General features: G+C 48.1%; 1 protein-coding gene across 1 annotated transcript; it reads left to right on the top strand.

Annotated features, from left to right (window-relative positions):
• Positions 1 to 11745: 11745 nt before the first annotated feature.
• Positions 11746 to 13145, top strand: HES3 (hes family bHLH transcription factor 3). Its single transcript, XM_031963730.1, has 3 exons — positions 11746 to 11826; positions 11957 to 12038; positions 12212 to 13145. The coding sequence occupies exons 1-3, from the start codon at positions 11746 to 11748 to the stop codon at positions 12631 to 12633; spliced, it is 585 nt and encodes a 194-aa protein (XP_031819590.1). The 3' UTR covers positions 12634 to 13145.
• The last annotated feature ends 1092 nt before the right edge of the window (positions 13146 to 14237 follow it).

Below are 14237 nucleotides of genomic sequence, written 5' to 3'. Positions count from 1 at the left end.
GCTTCCTTCACAAGGCTCGAAGACTGAGAAGTGTATGGACGCACACCAAACTTTTAAATTGGGTCAGAGTTAACAGGACAAAACAGCAGTCTTGGTAAACTATTCCCAAAGTTACTTGTCTTTAAGGGAGGCCCCCTTCTTTTTAAGGAAGACTTCTTCCTTCAACTCAAGAGTCATTCAGCTTCTTCGGCTCAGATATTGTTTCCATGAGAAAGCCAGGATTCTTGTTTGCATTGTATAACCTCTCTGGGGCGGGGCCCGTTGGGTGTGATTGCAGGATTTCCAGTGAATCCTGTTTTCTCTAAAATGTAGCTCTTTCTCCCCTTTCTCCCATTCTGCTCCTGGTGAATGCAAGTTCCTCATCTCAAAAACTGTGTAAATGATGCGGAATTTATAAGTGCTTCAGCCCAAAGTGCATGAGTTCTAGGCGAACAAAGGGGTCCCGGGTAAATATTTAGAGATTAGAGCCAGCTGGGGAGAGATACAAAAGCCAGGGACAATAGGTTCTTTCTCAATGCACTCTTCTCAACTCCAGCAAAGCAGTATTCATGCACTTACTTACTGGAGAGCCCAACTCTATTGTGTTTCCTCCGGGGTCCTTTCGCTGTCAAACTCGTTTGTAGTCCAAACCAAACTAAAGAGATTTAAACAACTGTAGCCTCTCCAATCCCATCTGGAGACAAGGGACTTGAGTTACTTAAGGGCATTTGCTCCATCCCCAAAGTTAATTACTCGTAGGAATCACTTAATTCTTCTTTGAAACATATACTCAGAAGATGAATTCTTGAGCACCGGGGACAAAATATCACTGAGAGATACAGAGCTCCCCAGTTAACTTTCGTTTGACCACTGTTGACTGGATGACACCCCCTACTCTTGGGAATCCCAGAAGCTAAGGATATTGTGGGGACCAACCAGACCTTTTCTCTTCTTGAATCAACTTTCTCTGAAATTTCTTTTGACTCACAATGGACAGAAGGACAACACAGGGACAAAATAGCACTAAGATGCATTATAATAGCTGACATTTATATTGCACTTTCAGGTTTATGAATTAGTTCACATTCGATTTAACAAACATTTATTAAGTGGCTACCAAGTCCCAGACACAAAAAAATAGACTTTCTCAGCCTCAGAGAGTTTAGATTATATGAGAAGGGGCCAAAGATGGGACAGCCTGGATATTCTGATAGGAAAATACAACCTGATAGGAATCCCCTGCTTCCTGATGTCCCCTGATGGGACACCATGGACACTCTGATAGGAAAATACATAGTAAATTCAAAATAATTAGAGTGTTAATCCTCTCACTATCTCACAGATTCTCCCAAAAGCCCTCTCAGGTACAGTCATCATTATGTCCATCTTACATGTGAAAAAATTGAAGCTCAAAGAAGTTAGATAACTAGCATTCAAATACAATCTTCCTGATTCCAGGTCATGAAAACATAGGATTTTAAAGTTGGAAGGGACATTGGAAGGCATCTGGTCCAATCTTTTGATCTTTCAGTCTATATCCACTAATGATGCTCCTTAAGTTATACTCTTTAGCATTTTATTTCTGATGATATTTTTTAACTAACATCTTCATTTCATTTACTTTTCTACTTCATCTTCCTTTCTCTCTTGCAGAGAGACTATTACTATAAAGAAGCATTTTAAAAGAAGGTGGGAAACAGTGTATCAAAATGAAATAAAATATCCATCCACTCTGACATTATATATAGTGGCCCCCCACCCTTAGTCCTCCACCTTTCAGAGCATTAAAAAAAAAAAAAAAAGATAGCTGACATATGTCTGTGGTGGAAACTATTATGCTATAAAAAATTACAAGCAGGTTGGTTTTGGAAAAATATGGTATGAAATAGTGCAGTGTGAATCACGCAGAACCAAGGAACGTTGTATACAATAATAGCAGTATTGAGAGAGTAACTGAGAATGAGCTCTTCTGAGTAATAGGAACATTCAAATCAAGTACAAAGGACTTGTGAGAAGAAGGTCTTCTGAATAATATAAACATTCAAATCAACTATAAAGGACTTGTGAAGAAAAATACTCCTCCATAGAAAGAACTAACATAGGGAAGTATGTATTGTATGGTACCACAAATATAACTATAGCAAATATTGCCCTTTTCCATTTCTGGGTTGGGAGGAAAGGAGACAGCTCAGAACTCAAAATGTAACATGTATAAAAACCTACCGTTGACACATCCCTGTTTTCCACCTTAAAAGCAATATGGGTAATAATGATTTTTTTTTCCTTAGGAAAAATTCAGGTTTCCCCAAAGGTTCTCTGCGTCAGATGTGTTCTATTTCCTACCCCACTCTGGGATCACAGTATTAAATATGGAAAAAGTCAGGCAACCTACATTAAGGGTTGCATAAGCAGCCATGTCTAAGTTTATCACTCCCCTTCCCAGAGGTCATGGTCTCTGTCCTCTCATTCTCATACTCAAGCAGGGGTGAGGGTAAGTGGGATGAGGGTAAGTGGGATGAGGGTAGGTGGGATAAGGGTAGGTGGGGTGAGCGTGGGAGGGGAGTGAGGGAAAGGAGGATGTGGCCAGTTACAACTTTCACACCTGATTCCTAAAATAATTCCCCCAGGGTCTTCACACTTAAGTTGACCCCCTAGGCAGGAATCTAATAGCTTCCTGAAACTGGGAAAAGAGGAACCTGACTAGTTCCCAGCACCAGAAGTAAGTATCCTATGGCTCCGAGTTAGGGAAGGGAAGGCAGACCTCTCCTCGGCAAAGAGAAGGTCCTTAATTAAAGATTTTGGCCAACCCTGAAAGCTTTTAAAATAATTTCACCCACAAATGAATATTTCAAACAGTTCAAATATCTATGCTTAGCATTTCTGAAAGCTGTTGACCTAGAAAAGAGACCAATTTTACTGGCAGCCTGTTTCCAAGATCCCACCCAAGTCACAGGGTAAAGGGGAATGGGAAAGATCATTGGAATTACATAGAGAAGCACCAGGAACTTTTTATTTCAGTTTGACACATAGATTTTTTTAAAGTCCATCAGAATTGTGGAAAGATGTATATAAGAATTTCACATGTTTAACATATATTGGATTACTTGTCATCTAGGGAAGTGGGTAGGGAAGGGAGGGAGAAAAAAATTGGAACACAAAGTTTTGCAAGGATGAATGTTGAAAATCATCTATGATATGTTTTGAAAATAAAAAGTTTTAATAATAATAAATGTGAATAAATTTAAATAAAAATTCAGCACTAAGCAATTGGGCTTTCCTTTTCCGATCCCTACACCTCTAGGATTTCTTAGGAGTTTGATTGAGATTTTGAGATATCCCAGCAATACTTTCAATACACCATAGCTTGTATTCACTCTCAGGATAATAATATCAGGTAATCTCTTACTGATGATGTCTTATTCTGGAAAAGAAATATAAAACAGTGTGATCTGGAAGGATTAGCAACATAGCCAAGAAAAAAGTAAAATAAAATAAACCAGTAATATATGTTGTAAAAATTTTTTTTAAAAAACATAATCGTGGGGAAAAAAGAAAATAAAAAGCTTTAAAAGCTAAATTAAAAGTCTGTCAGTCCACTCATCAGCTTTCCAAAGTCTCAGCAGTAGTGCCATTCACCAAAACTTAAAAATACGTCTTCTGAGCTTCAGGTCACTTTCTCCCTTTATAGCGACTGGGGTTAAGTGACTTGCCCAGGGTCACACAGCCAGGACGTGTTACGTGTCTAAGGTCAAATTTGAATTCAAACCCTCTTGACTTCAGGGCTGGTGTTCTATCCACTACACTAACTAGCTGCCCTCTCTCTCTCCCCCTCCCCCCTTATTCATATTTCTAAATGTTGCCTCCTTTCTTCAATATCTGTAGCCTAATTTATTTCAAGGAAAGTGTGTTTAGGTCTCACTAAAGAGCAAAGGGAGAGAAAGAAATGAGACATAATATTCATGAAGGTCCCGTGCATGAACAGGGTTGTGGGCGGCAAATACAAGAGGAGTGTGGGAAGGGAAAAGTAACTTTAGTTGACAAGGAAAGAGTCACACTGGGGCCCAAAGTTAGGCCTTCCTTCTAAGCTGGGCACTGAGAAGGGAAATTGTGGAGGAAGGTGAAGGCTGGAGAATTGAAACCTTAGGCTGCTTGGCCAGAGAAGGGCTCAGGGTTCTGTCAAGAATCGCTTCTGCGGGCCATTCTTGCCTAGCAAGTCCCGGAGGAGCCCGAATGGGAAGGCAAGGGGGTGGGGTGGAGGGAAAGGGGGGGAGGACAGGGCAGGCGCTTTAAGTAGGCCGGGGCTTGGAGCGTGACGCGGCAAAGAATAGTCCTGGGGTTACCGAGGCCGGGGGCTCGCCTCCCACGGCCAGAGCAGAACATTGCGCATTAGTGACATTTTTCGGTCAATTTTCCACCTTTTAAAAGAGTGCGCCACCCACATGAACCAGCCCGGCTCCAGGGAGGCCCCGGGGAAGAAAGAGGCCCAGAATTGGACATGGCTCTTCTTTCTCGTCTCTCGAGGGCTCGGAGGAAGGGCTGCCGGGTATTAGGGAACGATGGGTGGGGGGTAGGGGTAGGGGTGGGGGGAATGCTCGAAACCTAGCGAAGGAAAATTGCAGTGGTTGGAGAGGTCTCGGTACATGAAAGAGCTCCAGTGGCCCACAAGCCACTGAGTTTTTTTGAGGGCAGAGTTTTTTTGGTTTGTTTTTTCTTTTTCCCCCTCTGGTCGTAAAATCACACATCAGGAGTAGGAAGTGGACCCAGCGACCATCTGGCCCAACGCTCTCTCTTTAAAGATGAGAAACCGAGGTACAGAAAGGTTAGATGAAGTTGAACCCAGGTAGCACGTGGCAGGGCTTCCGACTGCACACCCATTGCACCACACGGTCTCTGGTCTCTCCGGGGCCTAGCACATAATTATTGAATTGGATCTGAAAGAACTCAGCTGGATCCCTCACACACCTTTTGCTTTTCTCTTCTTGGGAGTGGAGGGGGATGGTTTAAGTGGGGCTCGGGGAAAGCTAGCTCCCCCCACCCCACCCCACTCCCGGAGGTGCCATCTGAGGCCAGAGGAGGAGCGCTAAGGGGCGCTTTATGGGAGCTCTAATTCTGGAATGGGGGTTGGGGGAATATCCCCCCTCTGCTCCACCCCCGCCCACAAGGGCCTCGTGACTTAATAGCCCCTAAGCCCTCGAGACCCCGCTGTGCGGAGAGAGGCGCTTAACAAGGACCATTCGGTTGCTAATGGGCCCTGAGCTGAAAGCTCAGTTGGACCCCGAGAGGTTTATGGGGAGCGAGCTGTAATTAGAGGACAAATTACCCCCGCGCCGTTCCCTCCCGGCCCTAGAGAGAAGGGGAAGGAGGAGCAGCCTTTCCTCTTAACACTTAGAATTAGGGGGTGGGGGCAGCCGAGAAACGGTCCCACGGCCCTCCAGGTTCGAAGAGGAGGGGCACCGCTAGAGGCTCCCAGCAGCCAGCGGCCGCCTCTTCCCCAGCAGCGGGAGGGCGGGGAGGAGGTGCTGGCGCGCGGGCCTCCCGGCGGTCCAGATGTTTAGCAATTCAAACCCCTGGCCTGTGTCAGGCGCCTCGTGTTTGACCACAAAGGCCGCAGGCTGAGGCTGCCTTTGTGGACACCACACAAAGGAGCCTTTCCCACCCCAGTTCCCAACCCTCTCCTCCCCCTGCCCCGGCCCCCTTTTAGGGCCGGCTTCTTAACACTCGGCTACCCCCAGTGTCCTGTTAATCCGGGCTGGCCTTTGTGCCGCCCGCCCCAGAGCCCAGCCCGCCCGCAGACTTCTTTGTCTCAGACCCGGGCCACAAAAGCTTGAACAACTTTGCGCCTAGTCCATAGAAATTCTCCGGGGCCCCGAGCGCGACCCGGCTCATCAAAGCGGCTGGACACGTGCCTGGGGCCTCCTCCTCGCCCGCTACCTGGCTGGGCCCATCTCTCGCGGCGCTCGCTCAGCTCCCCCGGCCCGGTCCGGCCCGGCCGGGCCCCTTGGCCCCGGCTCAGGGGGCCCCCGGGGGAGAATGGGAGGGAGGCGCGGGGAGCAGCCGGCGGGGCTGAAAGGCCGGAGGGCGGTGCCGCGATTTTCCACGCTGTGAGGTGCAGCCCTGCCTGAGGAGGCCTGTGGGGAGAAGGGGGCCCCTGGGGTAGACAGGCCCCATCAATATCCCGCCGGAGTCGAGCCGGGAGGGGCTGGAGAGGTTGAGAGTGAAGGATCCCTACGAAGTCCCAGATTCTCGGGGTTACCTCGGATCTCGACTTCAAGGATTTGGCCCCAAATCTCTCGATCCGAAATCGGAAGACAACTTCCCGCCTTGGAAAAAGTGCCCCAGAGGCTGTTGCCCCGTTTCCTCCCCTGGGCTTGTCCCAGGTCAAAGCTCTCCTCCTATCTATAGTGGCCTTAGTTGAAAGAGGAGCTAGGACCATAGCGGGAAACTAGAGAAACTAGACAGATGTAGTGGGGGGGCGGGGGTCCTCTTATTGGGATCACTATTTCTTAATATCTAGTCTAATTCAATAGACTTGCGTTTAGGTACAGATAAGACTAACATGGTTGTCCCTGCACGTAGAGGCTTATTTACCAGTCCCTTTCTCTCTTCCTCCCTTTTCTCTGCCCCCTCCTCCCTCCCATGCCAGGGATACTCTTCACCCCTTACTTCTGCTTTTCCTGGCTTGCTTCCTTCAACCCAGCCCAAAGGCCACCTGTTGCAAGAGGCCTTTCTCTATAATCCCGTCTTCCCAGCTACAGTTTTTCCCTCCGAAGGTTACCTACTTTCTAATTATTCCTTATGTATCATATAAACTTTATGTATCATTAAAAAACCACATCATAATAGACAGTGGTTTTTTTATGTTTACATATAGTTTTAAACTTCACTAGGACTTTTGAGACAATGTATATATAATTTTAGGTACATGTTCTCCCTCCCATTAGAATGATCCCTGCGGGCAGAGACCTTGCTGGTTTTGCCTTTCACCCTCTCGTGGTCCAGGGGAAAGATTCCCGGATTTGGAGCCAGAAGTCTTGCATTCAAATTCTGACCAGACAAGCAGTAGAAAGGCAAAGGAGAAGAGAGATGAAATGTTGTGTATGAGGGACAGCAAGTGCATTTGGGTCATAGAAAGCATGTAGAGGAAGAAGAGGGGAGAATTCCGCAATCAACCTGTGTTGTCTTTGGGTGACCTCATTCACCTGTCTAAACCCCAGGCTTCTCAATTAGGGTATAGATCAGTGGTTCTCTAGGTGTGATTCCCAAGAAGTTCCTCAAGGTTAAAACTGTCTTCCTAATAATAGTAAGATGCTTCATTTCTAATAAAGACTATGTATATAAATACATATATAAACTATATTTTTAAAAAATAAAGACTATATATATATATAAACACTATATTTTTAAAAAGTTCTTTGAGAGTTAATTATTATTATTATTATTCCACTTATTACAGAGGAAGAGAGGACCGTGGGAGCTGAGTGTGATTCTCACTCTTTCTGTTGTTTGTTTGCATTTTGTTTTCTTTCTCAGTTTTTTTTTTCTTCTTGATCCGATTTTTCTTGTGCAGCAAGATAACTGTATAAATATATATATATATATATATATTGGATTTAACATATTGTAACATTTAACATGTATGGGTCTACCTGCCATCCAGGGGAGGGGGGTGGGGAGAAGGAGGGGATAATCTGGAACACAAGGTTTTGCAAGGGTCGGTGTTGAAAAATTACCCATGCAGATGTTTTGTCAATAAAAAGCTTTAATAAAAAAATTATTATTGAGGGGTCCTGAGACCAAAAAGTTTAAAAACCTTTAAATTAAATGAGCAGCTCAGGATCTAGGATCTTATTTAATTCTTCCTATTGTCCAGATGAATGCCCTGGAATCTAAGCTTGTGAAAGTGGCAAGCTGCATAGTTAGAATACACATTTTATTTCATTTGCTTCTCACAACCTTGTGAAAAAAAAAATACTATTATTATCTTCATCTTATTGATAAGGAAATCGAGGCACTGAGAAGTTAAAGGATTTATCCAAGTATTTATCTGAAGTGGGACTGAACTAACTCTAAGCCTATATCCAACAGTCCCGGTTCTCCTCCATGGACTAGAAAGCTAAATTGGGAGAAGCTCTTTACCTGAATGATTGCTTTTATTGTTAATATTATTTTTGGGTCACGAGTTCATAAGCAGCTGTCTCCTAAAGGATTGTCAGAAGGATTGCGGTATCACAGAAGGAGGGAGTCCGAATAGTGATGAAGTTATGACTCTTTTGAAGTTTCTACCATGTCCAAACTTGCCTAAGTTTGTTTGTTTGTTTTTTTGGGGGTGGGTCCAAGAGATTGTTCCACACACATCACGTCCCTATGTGAACCCTATCTTCCAGGTTTCCTTGAACCCTACTCCCACCGGCCTTCTAATTGTCCTGCTCTCTTATTTAGCGCTGTGGGGTTACAGGGGGGAGGCTTCCATTATTTGTGAAGGGCTATATTCTACCCTCAGCCTAGGGTTTCCTCTTTAATTCATCAACAAGCACTATGGTCCGGGCAGAGAGCAGTTCTCAATCAAGGGATCTGGATTCAAGTTCTACCTCGGCTACATACTAGCCGGGCTATTCTGGGGCAATTTGCTCGTAACGCCCTGAGAGTTCTCTAAAACTGTATATAAATCACAGAGGATGTGCCAGGCTGCATTGGTAGAGGGAAATTCCTCATCTGGGAGTTTCCTAGTCCAGTAAAATCCCAGCTCTGCTCCAAAAATAATGTGCCGGACTCCAAGAATTTACCGTTTGCCATTTGAAGATTACAATATGTTCACATAAGTAAATATCGGAAATTATAATATAATCAAGGGTCCTAGAATCAGAAGGAATAAAGGGCAAGAACTCTTGAGGGTGGTGATCCTGGAGTTTCCAAGAGGAGGAGATTATGAGGGAGAATTTCTCAGGTTTGGGGAATTGGAGATAGAATATTGGGTACTGGGGGCAAGTACGCCCGGAGACTCTAGGGTAATAGAGTAGGGTAATAGAATGAGGCGATAGAATGAGCTAAGCCTTCCTTGGGAGCCGGGAGCAGAGCGCACAGAGGGACTTTGGAAAGGGGAGGAAGGGGCAGCGGCTCTCGATTTCAGGTTGGGGAGGTGGAGACTGACGAACGCCCCGGCGTCTCAGCTAAGCAAACAAGAGGTGACAGAGTTAGTCACAGGCCAGGCAGGTGCCCAGCAGCGTGGGCTCAGGCAGAGGGAGGAGGATTGAACACAGAGGTGTGAAGAGAGCCCGGTGGGGGTGGAGGGAAGCTTGTTTTGAATACAAACTCCTACCTCCTGAGTCCGCAGTTGGGGCTCTCAGGAAAGTGGGCTTGTGCTGGGGCATTTGATCCTTTTGTCCTTGCGTTCCGGGGTTTCTTTTAATCGCAAAACGGGTTCCATTGAGCCCCGTGAAAGGCCTCGTTACAGGGAGAGCTAAAGGCACAATAAAGCAATCACGGGAGGACAAATTACTGAGAAAAAGAGAGGGGCTCTTGTGGGGAACTTCTGGGGGCAGGAAGACAGATGGACTATGGTGTCCCCCATGCGTTCTTCCCAGGGTGCAACCCAAAGTCCGTGTGCGCAGTCAGCAAACCCTGAGATTCTGACAAGGCGGACGCAGAAGGAAGCGGGAATCGTAACTGTAGTCCTTGCCTACCACTACCACCATCCTTAGGCTCCTTGAAAGTAAGAGACGTGGAGAAATCTCGGGGCTATTGGTCAGCTTCCGGGCAGAGATCTGCTGAGCCTCTCCCTTTCTCTCTGGCCCCGCGTTTATTTTTCCGCGGGAAAATGTTCTTATGTGGAACAGGTAGGGCAAAAAAAAAAAAAAAAAAAAAATAGCCAATATCGCTAGCTTCTGGAACCTCCTAGTTCTGCCCCTTATCCTCAGGGAGCGACCCAGGTCGAGAGGAAATCTCTTGAGGCCCGCTGCCACGCGCTAAGGAAACAATGGGCTGCCTAAAAAGAACTGAGCCCCACGGGAAGGGAAGTGGAAATTGTAGAGAAGATGGTCCAGGAAGAAGCCCTGACCCACCACACACATCCACCCATCCACGCGTACATAGGAGTCAGGGGTAAAAGAGAAAGCTTTCTGCAAGTGCATACCAGCGGCGGCTAATTTAGCTGTCTATATAGAGAAAGAGCCTGCAGTAGGGCTCTGTCAATCAGCAATCAGTCAACTAGCATCCAGTAAACAGCCTACCAAATATCAGGCACTGTGCTAAACTCTGGAGATTAAATTCACCTCCCTCCCAAAATAAAGTCCCAGTTCCACAAGGAACTCCCACTCTAATGGAGGAGAAAGTATGCAAACAACTAAGTACAAAGAATACACACATCTCTCTTTCTGTCTCTATCTTTTTTTTTTCTCTCTGTGTCTCTTTTTCTCTCTCTTTCTGTTTTTCCCTCTTCCTCTCTTTCTCTTTTTGTCTCTCCTCTGTCTCTTTCTTTCTGTCTGTCTTTGTCTCTGTCTCTCCTTTCTCTCTGGAGCACACACATACACAAGATAAAATGTGGATAATCTCAGAAGGAAGGCACTATGATTAAAGAGTACTGGGGGGAGGTTTCCTGATGAAGATGGGATTTTATCAGAAACTTTTAAAGAAAATGCGGAGGTAGACGCAGGAGGGAGAGTGCTCTAGCCACTGGCGACAGCCCCTGGACGTTGGCCACATCTCCCGCATTTCCACAGCCTTGGGCAGGCCCTAGGGCTTCTCCCCGGCGGCCACAAACATCTTTCTCTCGCCTGCCACGGGAACTGAAGCCTATGAATATTTTGCCCAGGGAGGCCGTGTTCCGGGGGGAGTCGGGCCCCAGTTTCTCGGGCGAGGACACCTGCAGGCGGCAGGTCCGGGCCTTGCACGCTTTAATGAGACATATGTTATTTTATGTCTCAGTTAGGAGCGGGGAAATCGGGCCTTTCCCGGGCTTTGAATTACCAGAGGCAGAAAATTGCTTTATTGTCAGGACATTAGGGTTACTAATGCGGCGTTGCGGGCGCGGCCGGACCGTGAAGCCCGGGCAGAAAGGGCCGATTCTCGGCCTCTATTGGCATCTTCATCTCGGCTCGGCGGGGGCTGCGCGCTTCGGTCACAGTCATTAACCACGGCCATTCCTGCGCCGCCAAAGTTCCGCGGGGAGCGCTGGGCTGGGGAAGGGGCGGCGGGCCGAAGCGCGCCCAACTTTTTCCACGCGCCCCGCTCCCCTCAGGCCACCCTGTCCCCTGATCAACCTTTAGCCTCTCGGAATGGCTTCCCGGGGTGACTTCCCTGGCCAAGATGAGCAATTGGGTCACCGTGAGGCGTGGGGAAGGTCAAAGAGCCCGAGTCCTTCCCATTGAAGAAAGTTTTATTTCAAATCTGCCAATGGTCAGCAGGCCGCCAATCAGCGAGGTGTCCTGGCCTGGCTCACTGTCCTTCCCTCCCTCTTTCCCTTTTTCCCTCCCAGGGGGCGGGGGACCAAGACCAAAGCGCGGTATTGACATGTTAAATAAGGGCCCCCTATAAAGGCTGGGCAATCCTTCGTTTGCCGCGAGGACCCTATTGCAGCTGCACGGAATCCAGGGAGAAAATGGTTACCGATTCAGCACCTCGGGGGAATCTGGCAGTCTGCAGCTTTCGAAAGGTCTTTGGGATCTGGGGTGTGGAGACATGTGTCCCCAAGGGAGGTGGGGAAGGGGACCCAGCTTTCTAACGGCTCTATAACGACGGCTTTCCGGGTCTCCTCAGATATCCAAGCCACTAATGGAAAAGAAGAGGCGAGCGAGGATCAATGTATCTCTGGAGCAGCTAAAAACTCTGCTAGAGAAACACTATTCGCATCAGGTAAGCTCGGCTTGGGTCAGGCTGGGGCGAGCCCCGTAGACGCGGCTGTGGAGAAGCAGAGCGCCTTCCGGGAGGCGCCAGGGCATTGCCCAGCTAAGCTTCTGCCTCTCGACTCTGGTCTGTCCCGCAGATTCGAAAACGCAAACTGGAGAAGGCGGATATTCTAGAATTAAGCGTCAAATACATGAAAAGCCTGCAGAACTCCGTTCAAGGTGGGTGCTAGAGGCTACAGGCCAGGGGCGGGTTGTAAAGACTCAAAGGGGCAGCATCGGCAGGGAAATTGTCCCTCCTCGCTTCTTCTTCCCTTCCTCCTGCACCCTCCTCCGCCTTCGGGAAGCAGGATTCTCAGACTCTAAAATGTCCTCATTCCCAACTCCTCCCTCAGGTGTCCCCCCGGTGTTCACTAGCGCGGAGTACCAAGCGGGCTTTCGGAGCTGCCTCCACGGGGTGAGCCAGTTTTTGCGGCGCTCGGACACAAGCTACAGTCTGCCCTGCCACCTGCTGCAGGAGCTCTCCCGGGTCGGCATACCCGCCGGCGCCCCGGGCTTCAGTACCACGGACAGCGCCACTCCCCCTTCCAACCCCGAAGCTCAGTCTCCGGCCTTCTCCAGAGGCCCCGCGGCGATGGAGCCTTGGGGTCCCTCTCCCGCTGCCACCGTCCTGCGGCCATCCAGACAACGGCTTCTCCTCCCTACTGCCCCCAGCACAGCCGGCCCAGTTCCTCCCGAGAGTCCCCAGCCGGAAGTCCAGCGAAACAGTACCTCGGGAGAGGGTAGCAGAGGGCAGAATGTGTGGCGTCCCTGGTAACCCTAGACCCACGTACTGCCGAAGAAAAGAACTGTAGGCCCAGAGCTGACCCGGTCGGCTGTTGGAAGGCCGCGGCCCCGGAGGTTGGAACCCCTGGGCGCTGTCCGTGTTTGCTCTGGGGTAACTTGGTGGTCCTGACTTTGAAGTCCCTTTCTTCTCTCCGCCTGGTGGAGAACCAACCGCCTTAAGAGATCATTCTGACTTCGGGGCTGGAGAAAGGGAAAAGGCTCAACTCCCACTTGTGGGTAAGGGCCTATGTTGAATACTATTTAAGAAGAAAAACAATGACAACTAACTCAGAGTTCGTTCTGAAGGAGTGAAGGTCCTCCCATTTTGGGGAGGGTGGAGAACTGGAATACAAAATGATTTTGAAGGGTGGAGAATAAGCTAGGAATTTTTCCAGGAAATAGTGTCCCAGTCACTCCTGGGAGACCCTCAGCAAGCCCAGTTCTAATTCCCAGTAGCAGGGTAGTCATCTCCCCTTTTCAGAGTTTGTATATTTCTTGCATGTGAAATAAATAGAACTACAAATTTGTCTGTTGGTCTGTATCTCTATGGCTGGGCACTTCGCTATGATGGGGACTCATCTGGGCTGACTCATCTAGGTTTCGAGAATGGAAACCAGGTCCCTGTCAATTCCTCTTTGTACCTGGGCTCCCAGAGGAGATGGAGGTTGCTATTCATTTCATCTTGGCTGTGTTGGGTGGGCTGATTGATTTGTGAGGGTGAGACACAGATCCTATTACAGCACTCATCATCCTTCCACACATACTCATGAAGAGGAGGCTCATGATCCTTCAACCCAATCAGAGATCCCCAAACTCCAGCTAATTAGTCTCTCTGATCTCTTCCCCTAAAGTGGGCCCACTCTCCTCATATATTCCAGTTGTTCTTGGCATCAGGTGGGAGTGTGGAGGAGGGAGGTGGGATTTCAGGGACTGTGAAGCCTTTTGGTCCTGTGATAGATAGTCAGTGATCCTTTCCCCCTCCCCCAAGGGTGGAGGGTGGCTATGGGAAGCTGGCTCTCTGGCAGTAGCCCAGAGCAGACCCCTCACAGCGAGGAGAATCGCTGCCCCGCCCCTCCATCCATTCAGCTGCCCCAGACTTTTGGTTCCCACCAGCACAAAGCGAACTCCAGGCCCCTACCCCCAGAACTGTTGGAACTGAGGGCCCCTCCCCTTAAACCCTACCATCTCCTCAACCCCCAACTCCCAGAGCCTTGTCCAGAAGCTTGATTGAGAATGGTTTTCCAAATTTGTTTTGACCCCATGGAGAGGAGGAATAGCCCAGGGAAAGGGTTTTGGAAGTGGGGATGGAATCTACTTCCTAGCACTTCGATTCTCCCTAACATATCCATCATCTTACCTAATGGATCTTTGTCTGCCTTTTTCTGTTTCCTTTTCTGTCCTTCCAAGAGGAAGGCAACGCAATCTGTAAAATGTAAACTTTTCTCTTTGCCAAGCCTGACTTCAATATGTGCCCGGGCCCCATTCCCTCTCCTTCCTTCCTGCTTTCTCTGGGCTTTAGACCATCAATTATTCATTCTTTGATTGCTCCTTTCCCTCCAGCCTCTAATGGCTGGCTCAACTTCACTTTTCTATAGC

The sequence above is a fragment of the Sarcophilus harrisii genome, chromosome 3 (genome assembly GCF_902635505.1).
Source record: "Sarcophilus harrisii chromosome 3, mSarHar1.11, whole genome shotgun sequence".
NCBI lineage: Eukaryota > Metazoa > Chordata > Mammalia > Dasyuromorphia > Dasyuridae > Sarcophilus > Sarcophilus harrisii.
Note: the sequence above shows the minus strand (reverse complement) of the source record. Positions and strands in the feature narration are given on the sequence as shown.